The following is a 26,034-nucleotide window of genomic DNA, read 5'->3' on the forward strand; positions in this document are numbered from 1 at the left end:
TACAGACACAGAAACAGCCTGTTCTGAGCAGGACTGAAATAGAGGGGTTTATAGACATGATAAAATACAGGATCAAAGTGGATTTAGAACAAGAAACTTCACACACATGTTTTGAGGAGCGAAGTAAGGGGTAACCATGCTCAGGCCCGGTTAGTCCTGGAGCAGTGTGAGTGCAGGCCAGTGGACAGGACAACTTTGCTCGTGTGAGTGCACCCTTAACGTACCACTCAGAGACATGCTGTTGTAAGTGCAGCCAATCAGCGCAGCACCCCATTATCATAGCAGCCCCGCCCAATCAGATCCTTACATGAATAATGAGGTTAGAAAATTAGAGGCTGCAGCTCCTGATCAAACTGTTGTATAGCTATTTCACAATAAAAGCACGTCCACAATGTTTAAACCAGTAACTTCCATTGTTGAGAATTTGTTAAAAATAGAACCTGTGTATGATCGAATTAGGGCCTGTGTCCACAACCTCCGTTTCAGAGCGCTTCTCCTTGCACTCTCTCCCTCACTGTTGCTAGGTTACCATAGTTAACGTCTACTTCCCTCTGTAATGTCCGTTAGGTGTGTTTCAGCTCTGTGTTTAATATTTTCTTTAAATCAAATAAATGTCACCAAGAAAACGAGAAGTCCTGTCCTGACTTCAGCAGCAGCTGATGCATTATATGTTATATGCATCTTTTCTGTTTACATGTCGATGTGTTTTTCTATTGCTTTGCAATGGATTCTATTGTGAAGATAGCTGAATGTGTGCAGCACTTTGAGCCCAAGACAAATTTCACCGTGAGGACAATAAAGAGCATCATATCGTATTTAAAACAGGCACTGCCAAATCCAGCATATAGAGCACCATTGTGACCCTCGCTCTGCCACTGTGGTCGGTAGGTTGAGCAAATTCACCCGCCACTGCAAAAAGACACCCGTATGTGACGAGTACTGATTTCCAACCCTGTTTTATACACTTCTAGTTGTACAAATGTCCTAAAGGTCATGGTTGCTGTTAAATACTAACATGTTAGTTTAATGTTTAAAGTTTAAGACTCAATGTCTTGTTATTGGCATTATTCAGGGCAGATCAGACGGACAAATCATGTTAGGATCAAAACAAACTGCACTGAGGTGCTGCATCAGGTACTTAGGCAGACAGGAAGGAAGAGAAAATCAAATGAAGGATCACATCAGGTAATGAGATGTGGACACTTGACCATTTCTGTCTTTCACATTTTTCCTGCTTGTGTCTCACCTGTTTGTTATTTTGTCCTCAGGTTGTTTTACCTGCATGAACGTCTTTCATTGTCCTCTGATCAATCTGGAGATCAGAAGATGAGTGATCGAGGAGACAAAGAGGAGGACAGAGCAGAGTCTCCTCTGTTCAGCTGTCTCTCTATGAAGAGTGACCGGTCTAAAGTTCTTCCCCCAGCCTTCAGTAATGAACCAGGACCCTCAGATCCACAGTAAGAGAACTTTTTTTAATCACCAAACTGTCAAGCTAAAAAAAGAGTCCTGAACACCATAATGTGTTGATTTTCTTGTTTTTAATCATCAACCTGCACACAGTGATCATACAGAGAAAGTCACTGAACTCATAACAACATACTAAGGATTATATATATGTATTATATGTTTATAGATAAGATAATATGATTTCAGTATTGACTCTTTGGTTGTGTATCTAGTCGTCTTCTCTGTGATTCTGCAGGAAGAAGTCTTTTAAACTGATCCTGAAGTTTAGTGAGATCTGCTGTGATCGTTTTCTTTCAATCATTTTTTCTGTTGTGTCCACTCTTTGTTTGTCTTTTTTTATATTTTTAACATGACTACACAATGAGATCTTTTTTTTTTACTGAAGTACCGTAACATCCGGTGTAAGATGCACTTTTAATACCTGTTGTTTTTTTTCATTTTAAAAGTTGTCTGGGTCTTATACAAAGGTGCAACTAATATACCAGTATAAAGTGTTGACACATGAGCCATCATTACCGCGGGTGCAGAAGTCACCATCACTGTGTGCGACCGGACGTGATTAAAAAACCATCCTCATTCATTGGGCCTGATTTACTAAAGGTTTGTGTGTCTTAAAACGTGTGCAAAGTTGATACCACCAGCAAAAAATGTGTTAACTGATCTACTAACGGCACACTGTGAGGATTGAATCTTTCATATGAGCAAAACACACATTGTCCATTTAGTACGTTTGACTTAATGAATATTCAATATGGGGCGTTTCTGCCCTAGAAAGGAGAAAATGCAAATAAGTTAAGTTAGTACACGCATTGTGATTTACCAAGCCTGACAAAAACTGAGGTGATTGTGACAGTGTCTGAATTTAACACCTTTGAAAAGAACGTGCTAACCCAGGAGACCAGTGTTACACACAACAGGCTGCTGTTATTGAAGTTAGGAGGAGACATAGGCTCAATCAAAGAAGGCATACAGATCACGTTATTCTCCACACATGTTAATATGTTTGGAATGACAGCAGGAAACACCATGATTAAACTATATTGTTGCCTATTTAAACAAAACTGAACATCCACAGCCTCTGCATTCTAAAGAATTTCAACACTGACATTTATTTCTTCCTGTTTCCCTCTTCTCACCAACATTTTATTTTAAACTTGGGATTTCTTTTTTCTCGGGCTGTGCGTCTCTCCCCCAGCTCGTGCGCTCCTCTCCATAGTGCGCTCGTCTCCTCCCTCTACAGCCCGCTGCTGCTACGCTTGGATGGGGGGACCTCACCACTGCTTGTACCCCCGTCTTCGATACCTCTTTCCAGAGCCTTTCTGTCCGATCAGACACAGCGCTGGCCAGCTGTCTGGTGCTCAACAATGTGCCGAGTGTCGCGCCTGAGCGCCACAGAGGACACAGCTCACACCTCCTGCACAATGTATGACAATTCATCTTCAAAAGATGAAGAAAACAGAGGCCCTGTTTAATGCCCAGGTTTTCTTATAAACCAAATTGTCTTTTTGTAATATTCAGTTTTATCTGCTATAACTCAAAAATACTGTACCTTCATTTACCTCTTCCACTGAGACCTATTTTGCGCTTGCAGTCGTCCTGCTTTCCGTCCAAACTCTCCATGACGTAAACCAGTAGAAGACACAAAAGCCTAACTTAAATAGTACCGCCTCCACAAGGTTTGCACCTGGTGTCATTCACGCAAACTTTCTTAGTCGATCACCCGAAAAATCACACACTCACCAAACGTGCAATTTTTTTGGAGTGAACACACAGTTTAGTACTCTTTCCTTGGGACCTTAGTAAATCAGGCCCTCAGTGTATTAAGAGCTGAGTGCACGCTGTTCTGGGAAAGACAGCGACACAGACCAGTCTGGCTGCGCTACTTTTTCAAAACGTTTCCCTCAAGAGGTCAAAATAATGAATTTACAGAAAACTGTAGGATATTGTTCCATAAATAAACCTTGTTGAACGCTCTTTTGATTGAAAGAGTCCTTTATTAAAGTTAAAGAGAAACAAGCGGAGTCGGGCAGAGAGATCACAAGCTAGGGGTCTCTGCTTCACAACTTTCCCTGCAGGCTGAGAGCTCGACTACCGTACTGTAGCTGGTAGGAGAGCAGACTCCACAAAGAGAAAACAGACTAAAAGGGTGATAGAGCTGAACAGTAACTGCAGGTTTTGGACTTCGCTGAACACAATAAAAACTGTAACGCAGGAAGACAGTGTAAACTTTATTTTCTCTCTGAGAGACCTTCAAAAACACAGCGCGCCTTATACCGGTGCAACTTATATTTAGGATTTTACTTTTTTTTTAATACCTGTACATGCTCAGTGTGCAGGTCATGACACAGCTCCTGCACATGCTCAGTGTGCAGGTCATGACACAACTCCTGCACATGCTCAGTGTGCAGGTCATGACACAGTTCCTGCACATGCTCAGTGTGCAGGTCATGACACAGTTCCTGCACATGCTCAGTGTGCAGCTCTCTATAAAGCTGATTAATAACTTTTCAAAGGTCTCAGGTCTCAACATAAATATTAAACATTTGAATTTATGGCTGTTAAAGATTGTAATGTTCCCTATATTTGTAATAATCCAGTGAATCACCAGGTCACATACCTGAGAGTAGTTATCACCAAGGAGCAAAATACAAGGTGCACCTTAAATTTGAATCCCATCGTTGATAAAACTCTTGTTTACAAAGAGATTTATCTCTGAGACGAAGGACCTTGCTCTCAAAAGCTGAGGGCATTTCCAGACTCACTAATCCGGCTCTATCTTTGGATGTTGACTAAAATGTAACCAACAGATTTGATTATATGTTGTTTAACTTTCTGTGGAAAAACAAAATACATTATGTTAAAAAGAACGTGACAATAAACAGGAGTCAATGTGGGGGCTTGAACTTTTTAGACTTCACAGCTCTTAACATTCAAAGTGAACAGGCTGAGACATTTTTAAATAACCCAACATCTCTATGGAATATGATTCCTAATTATGTTTTTTCTAAAGTTGGTGGCCTGGAATTTTATTACTGTGCAACTATAATATCAGTAAAATCCCAATCAAACTATCCAACTTCCATAAACAGATACTCTTGACTTGGTCTCTCATCTTGAAACATAACTTCTCTCCACACAGATATTACATCTGGAACAATAAGGACATTCTCTACAAAAATGAATCCCTGTTTTTTGAAAACTGTTTGAAAATAACATCACACTTGTAGGTCAGTTATTGGACTCAGATGGTAGACTCTATGGTTACACAGACAGACTTCTGCACATGCTCACTGAGGAGGACATGGCACACCTTTTTAAAACACTGCTTTTTGTGTCTTTATTTGATTTAGTCCACCACTGGTTTCTAAATGTCAGTCTCAGTTTTCACGACTTTATGATTTCCCTTATCTCCACAGAATAACAAAGGGGTCTGTTTCTGTGGAGGAGCAGCTGTCCAGCTGTGCTTTGTGTCAGGACGTCCTAAGAGATCCAGTTTCTACCAGATGTAGACACTGGTTCTGTAGACAGTGTCTCACCTCATACTGGGACCAGTCTACTTCATCAGGAGAGTCCTCCTGTCCCCAGTGTGGAGAAAGATCTAAAATAAGAGGAGGACTGCAGATATCCAGTAAGTCCAGCACTGTAATAAGTAAGACTGAAGTCATTGTGTCTAAAAACAAGACAAAGCAGTTAGTATTTTCATTGATATATAGTTCAATGAAACATTTACATTTTATCTGATTCTTGCTGTCAGTTTATATTCAGTATATTTTATTTCTCTTGTAGCAGCACACATTTATTACAGGGATGTTTTTGTGTCATGCAGTGTGCTTAATGTGTAATAATACAAATGTTGTATTTGATCATTTTATAAATCCAGTCTCAGGATATGTTTCTTCTCTTTCAGCAGATAGAGGTCTGCAGGAGGTTACAGATGAACTTAAGATCAGTCTGAGGAAGAGATGTGAACATGTGACTGAAGGAAGTGATGAAACAGGAAGTAGAACCCTCCTCAACAGGATCTACACTGAGCTCTACATCACAGAGGGACAGAGTGAAGAGGTGAACACCCAACATGAGGTGAGACAGATTGAGACAGACTCTAAAAAGAAGACCCTCCATGAGACTCCAATCAAGTGTCAGGACATCTTTAAAGCCTTACCCCACCAACAGAACCAAAAGACAGAAGCTCAACCTGACCAACAGAACCAAAAGACAGAAGCTCAACCCGACCAACAGAACCAAAAGACAGAAGCTCAACCCGACCAACAGAAACATGAGACAGAAGCTCAACCCGACCAACAGAACCAAAAGACAGAAGCTCAACCCGACCAACAGAACCAAAAGACAGAAGCTCAACCCGACCAACAGAAACCCATCAGAGTGGTTCTGACAAACGGCGTCGCTGGTGTTGGAAAAACCTTCTCAGTGCAGAAGTTCACTCTGGACTGGGCAGACGGCTCAGAGAACCAAGACCTCAGTCTGGTGATCCTGCTTTCATTCAGGGAGCTGAACTTGATCAGAGATAAGGAGTACAGTCTTATTGAGCTGCTCCGTGTTTTCCATCCAACATTACAGAAGGTCACAGCAGAGACGCTCGCTGTCTGTAAACTGTTGTTCATCTTTGATGGCCTGGATGAAAGCAGACCGTCATTGGACTTCAAAAACAGTGAGGTTGTGTCTGATATCACAAAGAAATCACCATTAAACACACTGTTGACAAACCTCATCAAGGGGAATCTGCTTCCCTCAGCTCTCATCTGGATAACTTCTCGACCTGCAGCAGCCAATCAGATCCCTCCTTCATGTGTTGACAGGGTAACAGAAGTACGAGGCTTCACTGACGCCCAGAAGGAGGAGTACTTCAGGAAGAGGTTCAGTGATGATGAAGATCTGTCCAGCAGAATCATCTCACACATCAAGACATCCAGGAGCCTCCACATCATGTGTCTGATCCCGGTCTTCTGCTGGATCACTGCCACAGTTCTGGAGCACATAATGAGCAGAGAGCAGAGAGGAGAGCTGCCCAAGACCCTGACTGACATGTACTCACACTTCCTGCTGGTTCAGACAAAGAGGAAGAAATACAAGTATGGAACATCATATGAGTCCTCGGGAACTGAGGAACTCACCAAATCTGACGGGGAAGTTCTTCTGAAGCTGGGGAGGCTGGCGTTTGAACATCTGGAGGATGGAAACATCATGTTCTATAAAGAAGACCTGGAGCGTTGTGGTCAGGATGTCACAGAGGCCTCGGTGTACTCAGGAGTTTGTACAGAGATCTTCAAAACAGAGTGTGTGATCCACCAGAAAACAGTCTACTGCTTTGTTCATCTGAGTGTTCAGGAGTTTCTGGCTGCAGTCTACATGTTCCACTGTTTGACAAACAGGAACACAGGTTTAGTGAAGGCTTTCCTTAAAGACATGGACATCATTAAAAAACTTAAACTTAAAACTCCTAAAAGTAATGACTTATCCCTGGAAGTCTTCCTGAGGAGTGCCATGGAGAAATCCCTGAAAAGTAAAAATGGTCACCTGGACCTGTTTGTTCGCTTCCTTCATGGCCTCTCTCTGGAGTCCAACCAGAGACTCTTAGGAGGCCTGCTGGGTCAGAGAGACAACAGTCAGAAAATGATCCAGAGAGTCATCAACCACCTGAAGGAGATGAACAGTGATGATATCTCTCCTGACAGAAGCATCAACATCTTCCACTGTCTGACGGAGATGAACGACCTCTCAGTACATCAGGAGATCCAAGAGTTCCTGAAGTCAAGGAACAGATCAAAGGAACTATCTGAGATCCACTGCTCTGCTCTGGCCTACATGCTGCAGATGTCAGAGGAGGTTCTGGATGAGTTGGACCTGAAGAAGTACAAGACATCAGACCAGGGACAACTGAGACTGATTCCAGCTGTGAGGAACTGCAGGAAGGCAAAGTAAGTCCAGATGTGATTAAATATGAGTAAAAATAAGCTGTTTAGTTCTTCAAATATATACTATACAATATCTAGGTTTTTGAAAACAGTGTTTATCTGAAATATTAACAAACTCTTCAGTCACTTGTATTTTGTTATAAGTTTTCTTGAGCTGCTTTAAATGCTGTGAGTGAAATATGTCTTTTTTTAGATCTAGTGTTTACCAACTTCAAGGTCACAGGTCATTTGTTTCATAATAATCCCTACGTTTACTATTTTTCTTTTATCATCCTATTAGTGTCAGTAATAACAATAGTGATTATTGTTACAATAAATATTATTATCATTATAACTAGGGCTGTCGTGGTAACCACAAAAATGAATAACCGCGTTAAAAAGAAGATCTCAGTGGTGACCGCACGTTGAGTCACTTCACCCCACATAATGTTCAGATGGACTCACAGGAAACTGCACTGGTACCTAAACCCAATCTAACTTTGCCCCTTTGTTAACATTTCAGCTTTCAATCAAATGAAAAAGGAGAACCAGCTGATTTAAATGATGCAATTTGTCAAATCTAGCAAAAACAATCTGTGTGAAATGAGGAAACATCTCATTTTAGCTCTCACCTCACAAATATGCCTCGTATCAATCAATCAATCTTTATTTGTATAGCGCCAGTTCATAACAAGTGTCATCTCAAGACGCTTTACAAAAAGCAGGTCAAAGACTTTACTCTTATTTAATATTACAAAAGAGCAGGTAAAAAGACTTTACTTATTTCAATATTACAATGACCTAAAGATCCATCATGAGCACTTTAGCAAAGCAGCAACATTTACAGTGGGAAGAAAAAACTTCCTTTTAACAGTCAGAAATCTTCAGCAGGATCCCAGGCTCATGATGAAACAGCCCTCGTGCCAAGACTGGACCTGGCTTGAAAAAAAGGAAAGGGGGAGATGGGATAAGATGCAGGAAGAGGGATAGGGAACAGGGAGGGGGGGAGCTCAGAAAGCTCAGGAGTTCCCAGGAAATAATGTTAGTAGCTGAGATTTACAGATAGTGACATGCAGTAATATGATCTCACATAGAGAGAGAGAGAGAGAGAGAGAGAGAGAGAGAGAGAGAGAGAGAGAGAGAGGGAGAGAGAGAGAGATGAAGGTACCAGTTCCCCTGGTAATCTAAGTCTATAGCAGTATAACTAGGATCTGGTCTACACCAGCAGCAGCCCTAACTATAAGATTTATCAAAAAGGAAAGTTTGAAGTCTGTAATTTATTAAAACTTCTTTTATTGTTTTCTTAACAACAATGCAGTGCATACTGACACCACACACACACACACACAGCTGAAATACAGCACCGTCATACAGCAACAGTTATAATCATGACAGTTGGTTTTCAAACCTGTACAGTACAATTTGGCTACAGGGAACATAACGACAGGCTGAGTACTTACTAAATAAGAAAATGGACTCAACTTGACCAGAACTCAGTAAAGTCTGTGCAGCATCTCACACGCTCTCTCGCCCTTTCTCTCTCTCGCCCTTTCTCTCTCTCTCTCCCTCTTTCCCTCTCTCTCTGTCTCTCTCTCTCTCTTATCTCTCTCTCCCCCCTCTCCCTCTCTCTCTGTCTCTCTCTCTCTCTCTCTCCCCCCCCCTCTCCCTCTCTCTCTGTCTCTCTTTCTCTCTCTCTCTCTCCCCCCTCTCTCTCTGTCTCTCTCTCTCTCTCTTGTATATGGTCTGTAGTCAATCTTACTGTACAGATTTGTACAGATTTGTATAGAATGAACTGTCATGGTGTTTTTTCGTAGTCAGAAGTCTTAAGAGGAGGTGATTCTGGTCATACCTGTTGCTGCTGTGACAGTGCTTCACTTCAGCACCAAGCGCTGTCTGTCTGCAGCGCTGCTCTGTTCCACTTATTATCACAGCGTTATGTTAAGAAAATTATCTAATAAGTAAAAGTCACAATCTAAATAACATTGTGGGCCATATGTTACTGCTGTAGGGCAAGTTTCTGACCCCTGATTCACAAACAAATAAAAGGGGGGGGGGGGGGGGATCACCACGGCAGCCCTAATTATAACCGCCATGAACCGTTAAGACTAGGATAATGTTGAATGCTGATTTAAAGGTTAACTCCTGCTGCACACGGTCTATTAAGTAAATCTGACGAGTTGTGTTAGCGTGCGTGGAAAGGGACATTTGATTAGTTTTTCTGTCCTCACTTTATGCTGATGTAAAGGGTTAAAAAAAAGTGTATATAATTCATTAAAATGTGTTTCGTCTAAAGCTAAAAACAAAGGTTATCAAAAAGTTAAAAATGCATTACAAGATTTGAAAACTGTTAAAAGTCATTCGGACAGTCAGAACAAATGTATTGAGTTAAAAAGAGACCCCAGTATATCTTTTTATGTTTATGTGTCTAAAATAGCTATTTAGAGCCGAATTCCAGTGCACTGAACTTGTTACGATGTTATTGCAATCCTCAATCAGGTCACTAGAGGGCGCATAGCACTTGTGAGGAGCATAATACCCCAAAGAGGCACGTTCTAAACTGTGTTGCTTCTTTGTATTTACATACAGGTGGGTTTATTGAAACCACAAGCATGGACACCAGTATAATGGTTAAGAGTGTTGGGAATTTAGTAAGTAAAGTATAACGGTTGTAGTTGAGTATTTTTACAGTTAGGTATGAGTGAAAAGTAGATGTTAAGCATGCTAGGCTAGCACACCTGTTGCTAGTAAGTAATAAGATTACGGAGCACGTGGAAATGCTGAGACACATTAAAGGGGTTTGTTTTGCTAATGATTCAGAAATCAGAGCTAATGTAAACATGTCATGTTCTTATTTGTGTATATGTTTCTTGCTGACTTGAAATAGAGACAGCTGTGTGTGAATGTGTGATATTTGAGGCTGAGTATGCTAATTTGAGTAAGTAAAAACCACAGCTACTCAGGTTAAAATTGTATATATTGAATAAATAAATAAATCCTGCAGCCGAGCTGAACACAGCTAAACTGTGTTGCTTCTTTGTATTTACATCCAGAAACTTCTTCTCTGGCACCACTAGGCCAGGTCGGGGGAGCAACACTGACAGTAGAAGAACTTAAAGTAACACCATTAACCAGATAACTGTTTAGTAAAAGTGACATGATTACTGAAGTTACCAACAGTAATACCTTACATCACATTACAGACAGAAGGTGGCCGGGTGGATAAAAAAGTAAACCGGACAAAATAATACATTTTGTTTTTGTTTTACACACATTTGTTCCACATTTAATTGTGTTAGTAAGGGAAAATTAAAAGTATTGTGCTCACCTTTATTTTTTTTAAAGGAAGTCGTGTCAGCAGACTGGGGACTCAATTTATGTTGTTTGTTGACACAACAGAATGTCAGAATGTTAATGTCATGACAGGTTTTCAGACTGTGGACTGTCAGAGACTCACTGTGAAGTCGTGGCCTCAGCTCTGAAGTCCAACCCCTCCCATCTGAGAGAGCTGGACCTGACCAGAAACAATCTGCAGGATTCAGGAGTGAAGCTGCTATGTTGTGGACTGAAGAGTCCAAACTGTAGACTGGAGACTCTGAGGTAAGACAACAGGTTTAATTTCTCTGTTCAGATTCATATGATGTGAAACTAAACTGAAGAGTTCAGGCTGATAATCAAATGATCCACACTGAGGATCTTAATGCTGAAATCCATTTTCTTCTTCTGTGGTTTTATCCACAGGAGTGGTAGCAATTTAAAGCCTTACATTTTAAACCTAAAAATATATAAAAAATAACTTGTTGTATATTTCACTCTTTACCACCTGAACAGCTGATTTTTAGATAAATTATGAATAATTAAACAAAGAAAAACAGTCAATCAGACTGTTCATCAGACGTAAAAATAAAGTCAAACACTTGTTTTGTCTGAGATTTTTGTGACACTGCGTGATTCTGAAACTTCCCGTAAAATCCGGTGTATAAGACGCACTTTTAATACCTATTTTTTCATCTTAAAAGTCGGCTGCGTCTTATACACCGGTGCGACCAATATACCCGTATAAAATACTAAAACACACGCCGTCATTACAGCGGGGCAGCGGCCCCTATCACTGCGACCTGGGTGATTAAAAACCTTACAGTCTATGTTAAAAACACATCCCCATTCATTGAGTATTGAAAGCTGAGTGCACGCTGTGCTGGGAAAGACGGCGACACAGACCAGGCTGGCTGCGTGACTTTTTTCACATCTTTTCTCCCTCATGAGGTCATAATCATGCATTTACAGAAAACAGTGGTATATTGTTCTGTAAATAAACCTTGTGGAGTTCTCTTTTGATTGAAAGAGTCCTATATTAAAGTTAAAGAGTGACCAGCAGAGTCAGGCAGCGCGACTTGCAAGCTAGCAGGTCTGAGCCTCACAACTTTCACTGCAGGCTGAGAACTAAACTACCGTACTGTAGCTAGTAGGAGCGCAAACTCCCGAAAGTGAAAACAGACGGAACTAAAAGATCGACACAGCTGCACAGAAACTGCACGTTGTAGACATCGCTGAACACAATATAAATCCTCACGTAGGAAAACAGTTTAAAGTTTTTTTTCTCTCAAAGAGACCTTAAAAACAGGGTGGGTCTTACATACCGGTGCGACTTATATTCCGGATTTTACGGTAAACAAAGAAAAAAAATCATTCCAATTTCAACCATCAGATGTAAAAATGAAGTCAAACACTTTTCGTTGCAGACGATCGTCTTTTTTTTTTTCAGATTTATATTGTGTTCAGCGATGTCTACAACGTGCAGTTTCTGTGCAGCTGTGTCGCTCTTTTAGTTCCGTCTGTTTTCACTTTCTGGTGTTTGCACTCCTATTAGCTACAGTATGGTAGTTGAGTTCTCAGCCTGCAGGGAAAGTTATGAGGCACAGACTCCTAGCTTGAGTCGCGCTGCCCGACTCACTCCGCTCGTCACTCTTTAACTTTAATATAGGACTCTTTTAGGGCTGCAACTAACGATTATTTTAATAATCGATTAATCGGTTAATTATTTTTCCGATTAATTGATGAATCGGATAAAAAAAAAAAACATTTTGAATTTCCACACGTTTATTCAAAAACAGAACATTAGTTCATTGACAGTGCAAAAGCAACAGGTGACTGCTCGGACGTCTCCATGAGCTTTGTGAAATGGGTCCTTGAGGGAAGAGTGTAGCCAGGGTTCAAGGTGGAGATCATGGTAGTGAAGTTACATCTTCATTTTCAACCGTCGTCAGAGGCCTAATGTCAGTGACGAGCATGTTGAGGATGCTATCTGTGGTGTACATGATGTTTTCTGCAATGACAAAGATAGTATTAGTATGTAAAACAGCACAATTTACATCAAATCAAGATGCCTTGTTGTTTTAGTTATGAATTATTGTTATGTAAAGGCAAGAAAGTAACCCAAAGAGCACTTACAGACAACACACGTTTTTATAATATATATTTATTTACACTCATACAGGTACCATAAAAACTTCTTATTTACACAAATTTAATTAAGTGTCTAAATGCACTTGCATGCAGTGCAGTGTATTAACTCTCACCGTATTACAGAAAATTGACGCTGGAAGCTTAATCATCAAATTATTAAATCATTGTAGTAAGTACATTGTTTGTTTTTTTTAAAGATTTATTTTTGGGCTTTTTGTGCCTTTAATGGAGAGATAGGACAGTGAGTCGGAAATCAGGGAGAGAGAGAGAGGAATGACATGCAGGAAAGAAGCCACAGGTCAGATTTGAACCCGGGCCGCCAGCTTAAGACGACAGCCTCCATACATGGGGCGCGCGCACTAACCACTGCACCACCAGCACCCCAGTACATTCGTTTTTAATTGTTTATTTACAGCAAGCTGACAAAGTGCTTTACATTTTTTTTACCTAAAATAAAATGAAAAACACACCTACACAAATATATTCCAACGTCAACAGAAAATAATATGGGAAAAAATCAAAGAATATATCTGACAACGTATTGAACGTGGGCCTAAAAGACGAAATAATAAAGTTTTCTTTAGTCTAAGCTTGTTTGGTGTTGGCAAAGTAAAAAGTTAGGATTAAATTAACCAGCTAACGCTAACGTTACTTTAATGAACTTTTCATGCTTGTCAAGCTGGATAACAATCACCAGACGAGCAACCGGAGACACTAACGTTACATTTTCTTACTTGAAAACTGAACAAACATGGGATTTTGTAGTGACTTACCCTGCTGTCGAGCTCCCTTCCTAGTCAGCGATGACTCCGACATGTTTACTTTTCAGGTGCTGCATCATCACTGTGGTGCTCCCGTGCCGCGCAATATCGCTGGTGCAAAGCTTGAAACTAACTCCTGTTTTTATGCATTAAGTGCTCCCACACTTTGGAAGATTTCTGTTGAACCGTTCTCTCTGCTCTGCCAATAACGCAATAACGCAATAATCGTGCGACACAACGAATTGATAATGAAATTCGTTGAGGAGGGGGATGGCGCTGTGAGTATCGCGAGACGTAGAATCGAGGTGAGATCCAACATGGCGACGCGCAGTCACTGAGACCAAGAAAACAAAACACTGGGACTCTTTTTTTACCAACAAAACACTCTATTTTATCATGTAATGTAACCAGTAAATCCAGTTTGTTATTGATTGATTGGAGGACACTGACCTCAATGTCGGTTGTTTGGAGATCACTGGTGTCCGTGGATGAAGTTTTTTTCCGTTTGTTTGGGTTTGAGGGGTCTTGTTGTGGAGTGTCGGTAGCTGAATCCATGTTCTGTTTGCTGTAAAAGTGGTCGATGTAGGCTTCCAGGTCGGCTATATCTTCCCGCATGTGAGAGAAGAAGTATTCCGGTTTATGCTGTACGGTCTGGGATGTAGAATATTATGTGTTTTGTTGGTAAAAAAAGAGTCCCGGTGTTTTGTTTTCTTGGTCTCAGTGACTGCGCGTCGCCATGTTGGATCTCACCTCGATTCTACATCTCGCGATACTCACAGCGCCATCCACCTCCTCAAAAACAGAGCCAGCCTGGAATATGTACACAACCACATTGAAAAACTTGAACAGTCAAATAACTCACTTCAAACTTCCGTCAGCTCACTTACCGAAAAAATGAACTCCGTCACAAAAGAGAACAAAATCATCAAAGAAACTATCCTGGACATTCAAACTAGAAGCATGCGCGACAACCTGATCTTCTCCGGCATTCCCGAACACCCGAACGACAACCCCGAAAACCTGCTGAAAAACAACTCAGACTCCCACCCGCCACCGTTAACCAGATCACCTTCCACCGTGTTCACCGTCTCAGATCTCATTCCAATAAAGCACCCCGACCCATCATCGCAAAACTGGAACATTTCAAGCACAAAATACTCATCAAAAGCAAGAGAAGGGAACTTAAGGACACACACTACGGACTAAATGACCAATTCCCACGTGAAATAAATGACCGGCGAAAAATCCTCTACCCTCAAACAACAGAGACTAAATAATAGACGTGTCAGCTTGGTTGTTGACAAACTCTACATAGAAGGACAGCTCTACTGCGACTCCAAAACTACCCCATGGCTCTTCTAACCCACATCCCACCTGAACTGCAGTGACTAATGAATCTTTGACTACATCTTTAACCTCTCCTACCTCGCTATTGTCTCTCCAAAAACTCTGATCTTCTACAATGAAGGTCTATATGTGTATTGTTTTTGTGATTTTATTTACTCCCTCCCTCTCCCTTATATGTCAGCAGAACACACACACACACACACACACACACACACACTCTCTTTCTCTCTCTCTCACACACTCTCTCTCTCTCTCACACACACTCTCTCTTTCTCTCTTTCTCACACACACACAAACACACACACACACACACACACACACACACTCTCTCTCTTTCTCACACACACACACTCTCTCTTTCTCTCACACACACACACACTCTCTCTCTCTCTCTCACACACTCTCTCTTTCTCTCTCTCTCACACACACTCTCTCTTTCTCTCTCTCTCTCTCACACACACACACACACACACACACACACTCTCTCTCTTTCTCACACACACACACTCTCTCTTTCTCTCACACACACACACTCTCTCTCTCTCTCTCACACACTCTCTCTTTCTCTCTCTCTCACACACACTCTCTCTTTCTCTCTCTCTCTCTCACACACACACACACACACACACACACACACACACACACACACTCTCTCTCTCACTCACACACACACACACACACACACACACACACACACACACACACACACACCAAGAAACCCTCAACATTCTTACCATAAATCTAAATCATGGCTCCACTTAAATTCCTAAACTGGAACATCCGTGGGATTGGCTCCCAAGCTAAAAGGATTAAAGTATTCAATCATCTAAATAAATTAAAACCAGATATATGCCTTCTACAAGAAACTCACCTGACAAAATCTAGCAACCTCTGCTTAAATTCAATTGAATTCTGTCAGATATTTTCTGCTTCTTATAATTCCAGACAAAGAGGTGTATCCATACTGAGCCACAAGAAAATATCACTAACTAATTCCTCCACCATCATTGACCCAGAAGGAAGATACATCATCTTAAACACGTCCATTAACAATACTAATTTTACTATTGCAAATATTTATGGACCCAACACAGATGAACCCTCTTTCTTCCATAGATTCTTTACATCATTACATAACTTCACAAACTCAAAAATAGTAATCGGAGGCGACTTTAATACAGTCCTCAACCCCACAATAGACTGCTCAGGAACTGGAAGCAGAAAATGGAAATCCACAGAAACAATAATACAATACATGGAGGAGCTTGGACTTGGCGACAGTTGGCGACTTAACAACCTAACAGCAAAAGAATTCACATATTTCTCACCACTCCATCACTCTTTCTCCCGTATAGATTTTTTTCTCATAAGTAAATCAGTCATACAGGACATAACAGATACCTCAATCCATCCGATTATAATAAGTGACAACACTACAATCTCCTTACATCTAAACAGCAAGCAACTCCATAAACAACCAACCAGATGGTAATTCAGTCTCTCACTACTAAAAGATCCAAACTTTGACACAGCTATAAAGGAAGAGTGGGCATCCTTCATGGACATTAATGACACTCAAAATAACTCACCATCACTTATCTGGGAAACCGCAAAAACAGTTATTCAAGGAAAAATCATTTCATATTCATCTCACAAAAAGAAAACAGAGATAGCACATGAGCACAACCTAGAGCTTAAAATGAAAGAAACAGAAACAATCTATGCACAAATGCCAACAGAAGAGAATCTAAATAAACTTAGGAAATATTAATTAGAAATGTCAGACATAATAAATAAAAAAACACAATTTCTAATCCAACAACTCAAACACAAGCACTATGACTATAGCAACAAATCAGGAAAATATCTTGCAAATCAGCTACAGCAAAAAAAAGAAAAAAATACCATCCCAGCTATACAAAACCCAGCGGGGAAGCTTCTCATATCATCAGATGAAATTACAACCTTTAAAAACTTCTACCAACAGCTGTACACATCAGACACAGAACCCAATTCAAAAGACATATATGAATTCCTTGATAAACTAGACATACCAACTTTAACAAAAACTCAAGCAGAAGCATTTGATAAACCACTCACAAAAGAAGAATTCTATTCAGCACTAAAGTTAATTCCCCCTAACAAAGCACCTGGACCTGATGGCTTCCCCGCTGAGTTTTATAGACATTTCTGATCAACCATTTCACCACTATTCATCAGAATGACAGAAGATCTAATAAATTCCGGAAAAATTCCTTCACATATGAACACCGCCAACATCTCAGTAATATTGAAACCAGATAAAGATCCTACCCTCACCTCCAGTTACCGCCCAATATCCCTCATCAATACAGACATAAAAATAATTAGCAAAGCATTATCCACAAGAATCGAAATGGTCACTCCATCCATAATCCACATTAATCAAACAGGTTTTATTAAAGGTAGACACGCAAACAATAACACACGCAGACTATTCAACATAATTCACCAAGCAACACAGACCACAGAAGCAACAATAATAGCTTCTTTAGATGCCGAAAAAAGCATTTGACCGAGTAAACTGGACATTTTTACTTGCCACACTTCATAAATTTGGATTGGGAAAGTCATTTATCACCTGGGTCAAAACACTATACAACTCACCAAGAGCAACAGTCACAGTCAACGGTCTAACGTCATCAAGCTTCACACTGCACAGAGGAACAAGACAAGGATGCCCACTCTCTCCCTCTCTATTTGCAATATACATTGAACCACTTGCTGCAGCAGTCCGCCAGAATAATCTCATTAAAGGTATACAATCACCCAACGTAACCCACAAGATAAGTTTATATGCTGACGACATCATACTCTACCTACGAAATCCACAAATCTCACTACAAGAAACAATGAATCCTTTCAAAAAATACTCCAAAATCTCTAATTACTCAATAAACTGGACCAAATCAACACTGCTTCCAATCTCTGTAAGGAGGTGGAATCTGGCAGCCCTACCACTACCCATTCCCTCCACCACTGATACTATAAGATACCTAGACATCAATATCTCCCCCAAATTGTCAGAACTTATACCATTGAATTTCAATCCACTTATCAGAAATATAGAAGACGACACGACCAGATGGATGAATCTACCGGTATCACTCATAGGAAGAATAGCAATGACAAAAATGACCATACTTCCCAAAATAAATGACCTTTTCTCTATGATCCCAGCATGTCCACCCCCCACATGGTTCAGTTGGGTGTTCACTTCAAACACCAAAAAATACCGGAGAACTAGATGCACCAAACTTTTATAACTACTTCCTGGCAAACCAGTTACAAATCATAACAAAATGGATACTCCCCACTGAACAATCCCACCCATGGTGGCCAAGACCAAGACCAGTGACCAAGATGGCGGCGCGAGCGCATCGCGAGGCCCAGCGTCTCTCTCAGATTTGCAATTTTGCAGTAATTTTATTGTTAATTTCGGGTCTGTTCGCACGGAACAGCCTCGCCTTAACATCCTACACCCGACAGGAACTTTTGGATATCGGAATACACCTCCCTGACGATTTAATCAACAATCTTCGACTCATCCCTGAGATCGCCAAAACACCCGAGGCTACGCACTCTACCCGGCCGGGCGGAAGTGCTCGCAGGCGGCGTCGAGACCGTAAACAAAGGCGGGGGAAGCGTGGCGGTATAAGGGCTAAGCTAAAGCTAACACCGCACCGTCTCCCGTTACCCAGCATTTTCCTCGCTAATGTGCGGTCTTTGGTGAACAAAATGGACGAGTTACGACTTCGCATCATCCACAGCAAGAGAATTATGGACTGTAATGTCATGATCTTCACGGAAACATGGCTAAACAACGGAGTACCGGACGATGCTATCAAGCTAGCCGGTCGCCACACACACCGAGCAGACAGAATAGCAGAGGACTCCGGTAAGACCAGAGGAGGAGGGCTGTGCATTTATATTAACAAAGCTTGGTGTACAGACTGTCATTATTGGGAGACACTGCTCAGCTAACATAAAGTTTCTCATGGTTAAATGTAGACCTTTCTATCAGCCAAGGGAGCTCAGCTCCACTATTGTAACTGCAGCCTACATCCCCCCTGATGCTGATGCTAAAGCTGCCATGAAGGACCTTTACACCGCTATCAGTAAACAACAGACTGCTCACCCGGAGGCTGCATTTATAGTTGCAGGTGATTTTAATCACTCAAACTTAAAGACAGTGCTCCCTAAATTTCACCAGCATGTTTCTTGCAATACAAGAGGAAACAAAACTCTGGACCATGTTTACACAAACATCGCAGGAGCCTACACCACGACCCCCCTCCCCCACCTGGGACAGTCAGACCATCTTTCTTTGTTCCTCATCCCCAAGTACTCCCCACTCATCCAACGTGTGAAGCCATCAGTGACAACGATTAAAGTGTGGCCAGCGGGGACAGACTCTGTACTTCAGGACAAGTTCCATCACACAGACTGGAGTATGTTTGCTTCGCAGGCTACCTTGGGCTCTCACACAGACATTGACACCTACACTTCTTCTGTGCTGGATTATATCAACACCACCATCGACAGTGTTACAACATGGAAGCAGATCACCACGTACCCAAATCAGAAGCCATGGATGAACAAGGAGGTGCGTCTCCTGCTGAAGGCCTGCAACACCGCCTTCAGATCAGATGATGCAATGGCCTACAGCGTATCCAGGGCAAACCTGAGGAGGGGCATCATCAAGGCCAAGCACTGCTACAAGCTGAAGGTAGAGGAACACTTCTCCAACTCCGACCCCAGACGCATGTGGCAGGGCATCCAGGCCATCAGTGACTATAAACCCAGAAACTCCACCCCGATAACCACAGATGTCTCCTTCCTGAACGAGCTAAATCACTTTTATGCTCATTTCGATAGAGACAACAGAGAGACACAGACCACGAACAGACCTCCTGCAGACAACCAGCCCCTCTCACTCACCTCCACAGACGTCCACGCTGCACTGAGCCGGATCAACGCTCGAAAGGCTGCTGGTCCAGACGGCACCCCCAGGCGCGTGCTTAGGGCATGTGCGGAGCAGCTCACTGGGGTTTTTACGGACATCTTCAACCTGTCCCTCGCCCAAGCAGCTGTGCCAGCATGCTTCAAAGCCACCTCCATTGTCCCAGTGCCGAAACACTCCAGCCCGACAGGCCTGAACGACTACCGCCCTGTGGCACTCACACCCATCATAATGAAGTGCTTTGAGCGACTGGTCCTAGCACACCTGAAAAACTGCCTCCCACCCACACTGGACCCATTCCAGTTTGCCTACCGCAGCAATAGGAGTACAGAGGATGCAGTCTCCACTGCGCTGCACTCTGTGCTCACTCATCTGGACAATAACAACACATACGCACGAATGCTGTTTGTTGATTTTAGCTCAGCATTCAACTCTGTCATCCCCTCCAAGTTAAACACTAAACTCGGAGACCTGGGCTTCAACACCTCCCTCCGTCACTGGATAATGGACTTTCTGACCAACAGACCCCAGTATGTTAGGTCAGGACACACCTGCTCCACCACCATCACACTCAACACAGGCGTACCACAGGGCTGTGTGCTGAGCCCATTCCTCTACTCCCTCTTCACCCACGACTGCAGACCTGTACATGGATCCAACACCATCATCAAGTTTGCGGACGATACAGCGGTGATTGGCCTCATCAGCAACAACGATGACACGGCCTACAGGGAGGAGGTACAGCATCTGGCCGCCTGGTGTGCTGACAACAACCTGCTCCTCAACACCAGCAAGACGAAGGAGATCATCGTGGACTTCAGGAGAGAAAGAGGAAGCACGCACAACCCCATTCACATCAACGGGATGGCTGTTGAACGTGTCTCCAGCTTCAAGTTCCTGGGGACCCACATCACAGAGGACCTCTCCTGGTCCACTAACACCTCCAGTCTGGTTAAGAAGGCTCATCAACGCCTCTTTTTCCTGAGGACACTGAAGAGACACCACCTGTCTTCAGCTGTACTGATGAACTTCTACCGCTGTGTGATCGAGAGCATCCTGACCAGCAGTGTCTCAGTCTGGTATGGAAACTGCTCTGTCGCAGACCGTAAGGCGCTACAGCGGGTGGTAAAAACCGCCCAGCGCATCACAAGGTGTCCACTACCTGCCATTGAGGATGTCCAAAGAACACGCTGTCTGCGGCGAGCTCATGGCATCCTTAAAGACTCCTCCCACCCTGCCCACAGACTGTTTACCCTCCTGCCCTCCGGCAGGCACTTCAGAAGCCTCCGGACCAGAACCAGCAGACTGAGGAACAGCTTTTTCCCCAGAGCTGTTTCTCTACTGAACTCTACCCCCCGAACTCTGAACTCTGTCTCTCTCTCTCTCTCCCTCTTTCTCTCCGCACCCTGCTGACCCCCCTTTCCCCTCCATATCACCTCACACCCATCATCCCCCCACCACTCCTCCTGGTCACACACACACATCTCTCATCCATCTGTATTATTGTATTATAGTATGTTCATATTATGTCCATATTCTTTATATTATCTGTAAACTAGTATAACATGCTCACTGCATCTTAATCTGTATATTATTAGTATAGCATGCTCACTGCATCTTATTCTGTATATTATTAGTATAGCATGCTCACTGCATCTTAATCTGTATATTATTAGTATAGCATGCTCATTGCATCTTAATCTGTATATTATTAGTATAGCATTCTCACTGCATCTTAATCTGTATATTATTAGTATAGCATGCTCATTGCATCTTAATCTGTATATTATTAGTATAGCATGCTCACTGCATCTTAATCTCTATATTATAATCCTAAAAACACACTTATTTTGTAGCATTACTTATTTATAGCATTTATTTATATTTATTGCATCCCACTAATCCAGCCATCCAGATTTACCTAATAATTCACTTTTTTTGTCTACATCTGTAAATTTTGCAATTACTGTACATAGCACTCAATTACTGTACATAGCACAGACTCTTGCACTTTCTGCTTATTTGCACTTCTGGTGAGATGCCAAACCTCATTTCGTTACTCTATACTTGTATATGTGTAATGACAATAAAGTTGAATCTCATCTCATCTCATCTCATCTCACATAGAACAGGAACAATGCAAAAACATACCCATATGAGATGAGATGAGATGAGATTCAACTTTATTGTCATTACACATATACAAGTATAGAGTAACGAAATGAGGTTTGGCATCTCACCAGAAGTGCAAATAAGCAGAAAGTGCAAGAGTCTGTGCTATGTACAGTAATTGAGTGCAAGAGTCTGTGCTATGTACAGTAATTACAAAATTTACAGATGTAGACAAAAAAGTGAATTATTAGGTAATCAACCCTACCATTTATCAGCACTTCAAGTAAACATCATAACTCCTTCAAAAATCCTCTCATTGCTACAGCCCTAACAGCATGGTGGAAAGCCCACAAAATAATGAACACAGCACCCACACCCTGTAAGAACACACCAATATGGAACAACCCAGACTGTCTTCAAAACAAAAAACCACTGAATCTCACCACCTGGAAGGACAAAGGTATCACCCAGCTTCAACACATAATTCAAAACAAAACCTTCATCCCCTTCAAAGAAATAACTCAAAAGTACAATATCAACAATAAATCTCACTTCCAATATCTCCAAATCCAATCTATCATAACACATAAATTTAACCTCAAACAAGACTACATCGAAAATTCAACACTAACAGACACAATACTAAAACTCTCAACACCCACAAAAACTCTATCTAAACTATACAAACTCATAACCATTGACCATACAATATCTCTCCCCACAGCAAAATGGGAAAAAGATTTATCAACAACAATAGACCATGACACCTGGAACATAATCTGCAACAATACCTTCTCAATGACAAATAAACCTAATCTCCAACTAATTCAGTATAATATTAACCACAGAACCCATATCACACTTAAGAAAAAACATCAAATGGAACTTTCTGATACAAATAACTGCTCAGTATGCCCCCCTAACACCCTGGATGACTACATGCATGCAATCTGGCACTGCCCACCCATACAGCAATTCTGGAAACAAATCACAACTAAACTCTCTTTAATACTGAACTGCCGGGTTCCACTCTCCCCTTCACTATGCATCCTAGGAAACACTCTTTCAATCACACTTCCCAACAACCAAAAAAACACAATTCTCATTGGGCTCACTGTCGCCAAGAAAGCAATCCTCCTCAACTGGAAAAGCAGAAAAAACACACAGAAAACACACACACACACACACACACACACACACACACACACACACACACACACACACACACACACACACACATAAACACACAGACTCACACACACACACACACACACACACACACACAAACACACAGACACACACACACACACACACACACACACACACACACACACACATACAAAATTGCTTAACGTTATTACTACTCCCTGCTTGCCTGTTTTGTCTTTGTCTATGCTGTGCATTGTATCGTCGTGTCTCCCCTGTGTTGGGCCACGTAGGCTTAGGACAGTGAAACAATGGACTTGGGCCTGCACCTCTGTAAAAGCCTCATTTGAGTTATTCACTGAGATCACAAAGAGGCCTAAAAGGACTCTTAATCCCAGAATCCCCTGCGGGGAGCGGAACCTCTCTCTCCTCATTGGAGGGGACCTGAGGTAGACCCCACAGGAAGCAGGCCAGGCTACAAAAACTCCAAGTCTCCCATTGTTCTCTCTCTTTCCACACGCTAACTTCAAGTGTTCGGAGACACAAGCTCACCTCCTGTTTTCTGCAACCATCTTCCTTTGTTTTAAATTTTTTTGGCGCGCAGGTAATCCGCGGCCGGCAGTGTTCTAAATTCCGAGCTCGGATTGTCCAGTGAACGCATCTCAGTTTCTCGGAGAGCGTCAGACTATAACAGATTATCAGAAAGATAACGGTCTTATTCCGTCCTGCAACGAAAGGACATCAAAGGACATATTTCCACTCGACGGAGAACCAACGAAGCCACTCTCGCCGTAAGGGACCCTCGCCGCCATCAGACGCCTCTGCACCAGGACGGACAGAAGATCTGTTCCATCGCCGGACTCTTTTCCTTTCACCAATCGCGGACAAAGCGATTCACAATTGAGGCTTAATTAGGTCTGGGCAGAATTAGCTCTAGAGAGTGTTTTTAACAATTGTTGATCGAAGCAGAAACTGTAATTTTTATCTTTGTTGGACCGCTGCGTCCTGAGTTTTATCTGTTTAAAACTCTTGTTGTTGTTTCGGACCGCTGCGTCCTATATGTGTTTAGCGTAACAGCGTTATAACCGGGTATTACTCTTCTGATCAGAAAGGCCAGTGTAAGCCGTATTAACCTGAATTCGGCTATTGGTTTGTTTCTGTGAATGAAGGGAATTACTCCGAGTTGTGGCGCGGGAGTCGGACTGTGATCCGGCCTCTTCAGGCACGCATTTCTCTTTTATCCTCTTTTATTCTCTTTTATTTCCCCTTCTACGAACATACACATACACACATATTCCCGTGTAAACGTACATCTGGAGACCAACTCCACCACCGCGCCATTACGCACAGAGATCTATACACTCGCTGCTATCCAGACGCCTCAGAGACACAGATCGTGTAGGGCCGAACTCGGTCTCTTTTAGACATTAAGGCCACATTTAGGTCTCTGTTAGGTGTGCGCCATCGGAAAGGCGACCACGTGGGACGAAGTAATCTTCCCCCCCCCTTTTCTCTCCCTTTCATCCACACACGCACGCACGCACCCAGGTCTTTGTTAGGTTTGCGCCATTGAACGACCACGAGGGTACGAAGCCATCTCCCCCTTTTCTTCTTCCCTCTCTCTCTCTCTCTCTCTCTCTCTCTCTCTCTCTCTCTCTCTCTCTCTCTCTCTCTCTCTCTCTCTCTCACACACACACACACACACACACACACACACACACACACACACACACACACACACACACACCTTCCACAAGCCTTTCCTTGATAATGTTGGTTGCTTAGATTAGTTTATAATAGTTATTTGTTTAATTAAGTTCATTGAATTTGGATTGGTGTTGCTTTGTTTAAATAAATTCTGTTATAATTTAAGAGAGCAGTTGTTTGTGGTTACTGGTGTATTTGCATTGTGATATAAGCTGGGTGCGAAGGCTTTGTGTACGGATTTCACGACTACAATTTATTAAATATAGTTATTAATTATTAATAATATTAGTAATTAAATAACTAATTTGAGACTGATTTGAGTGATATTTTGGTTATATTTACCTGATTACAGGTTGGTGCCCCAAAACGAGATTAAACATAGTTTAATGATATTTTATTTATATTATTAATAATTAAGTATAATTATTAAAGAATATAACCAAAGTTGACTTGATACAACCCCAACACCTGTCTCCTACATACTTTTGCTCTTGTCATGTCCCTCACTCGTCTTGTATTGTTCTGCATCACCTAATAAAAAAAAAAGAAAAAGAAATTTGTTGCCAACACTTTTATTAATCGATTTTTATCGCTTCGTTGTTGCAGCTCTAGACTCTTTCAATCAAAAGAGAACTCCACAAGGTTTATTTACGGAACAATATACCACTGTTTTCTGTAAATGCATGATTATGACCTCGTGAGGGAGAAAAGATGTGGAAAAAGTCACGCAGCCAGCCTGGTCTGTGTCGTCGTCTTTCCCAGCACAGCCTGCACTCAGCTTTCAATACACGGGGAATGGGGATGTGTTTTTAATCACTCCAGGTCGCAGTGATAGGGGCTGCTGCCCCGCTGTAATGTATTTTATACGGGTGTATTGGTCGCACCGGTGTATAAGACGCAGCCAACTTTTAAGATGAAAAAGTAGGTATTAATAGTGCGTCTTATACACCGGATTTTACGATATATCAAATGTGTTTTTCCCTCTAAATTCATTTTGTTTTTGCAACAAACTACTTTAATCTGTTCAATTTCTCCATGCACGCGCACAAACACAAGCACCAGGAGTACGCCTCACGTTTTGAAAAGTTCCTCTTGATATTCTGTTCTTTATAGGAGT

The 26,034-nt window shown here is 41.9% G+C and overlaps 1 protein-coding gene across 1 annotated transcript in view; it reads left to right on the forward strand.

The window, feature by feature from the left end:
* The window catches only part of LOC136179606 (NLR family CARD domain-containing protein 3-like), a 360,535-nt gene that overhangs the window by 2,558 nt on the left and 331,943 nt on the right, over positions 1 to 26,034 (forward strand). Inside the window, exons 2-5 of the mRNA XM_065956439.1 lie at positions 1,269 to 1,457; positions 4,884 to 5,095; positions 5,375 to 7,403; positions 10,803 to 10,976. Coding sequence (XP_065812511.1) covers positions 1,327 to 1,457; positions 4,884 to 5,095; positions 5,375 to 7,403; positions 10,803 to 10,976 — 2,546 coding nt within the window. The 5' untranslated portion in view covers positions 1,269 to 1,326. The remainder of the gene's footprint in view (positions 1 to 1,268; positions 1,458 to 4,883; positions 5,096 to 5,374; positions 7,404 to 10,802; positions 10,977 to 26,034) is intronic.

This window comes from Labrus bergylta, chromosome 7 (assembly GCF_963930695.1).
Source record: "Labrus bergylta chromosome 7, fLabBer1.1, whole genome shotgun sequence".
In the NCBI taxonomy this organism is placed as follows: domain Eukaryota; kingdom Metazoa; phylum Chordata; class Actinopteri; order Labriformes; family Labridae; genus Labrus; species Labrus bergylta.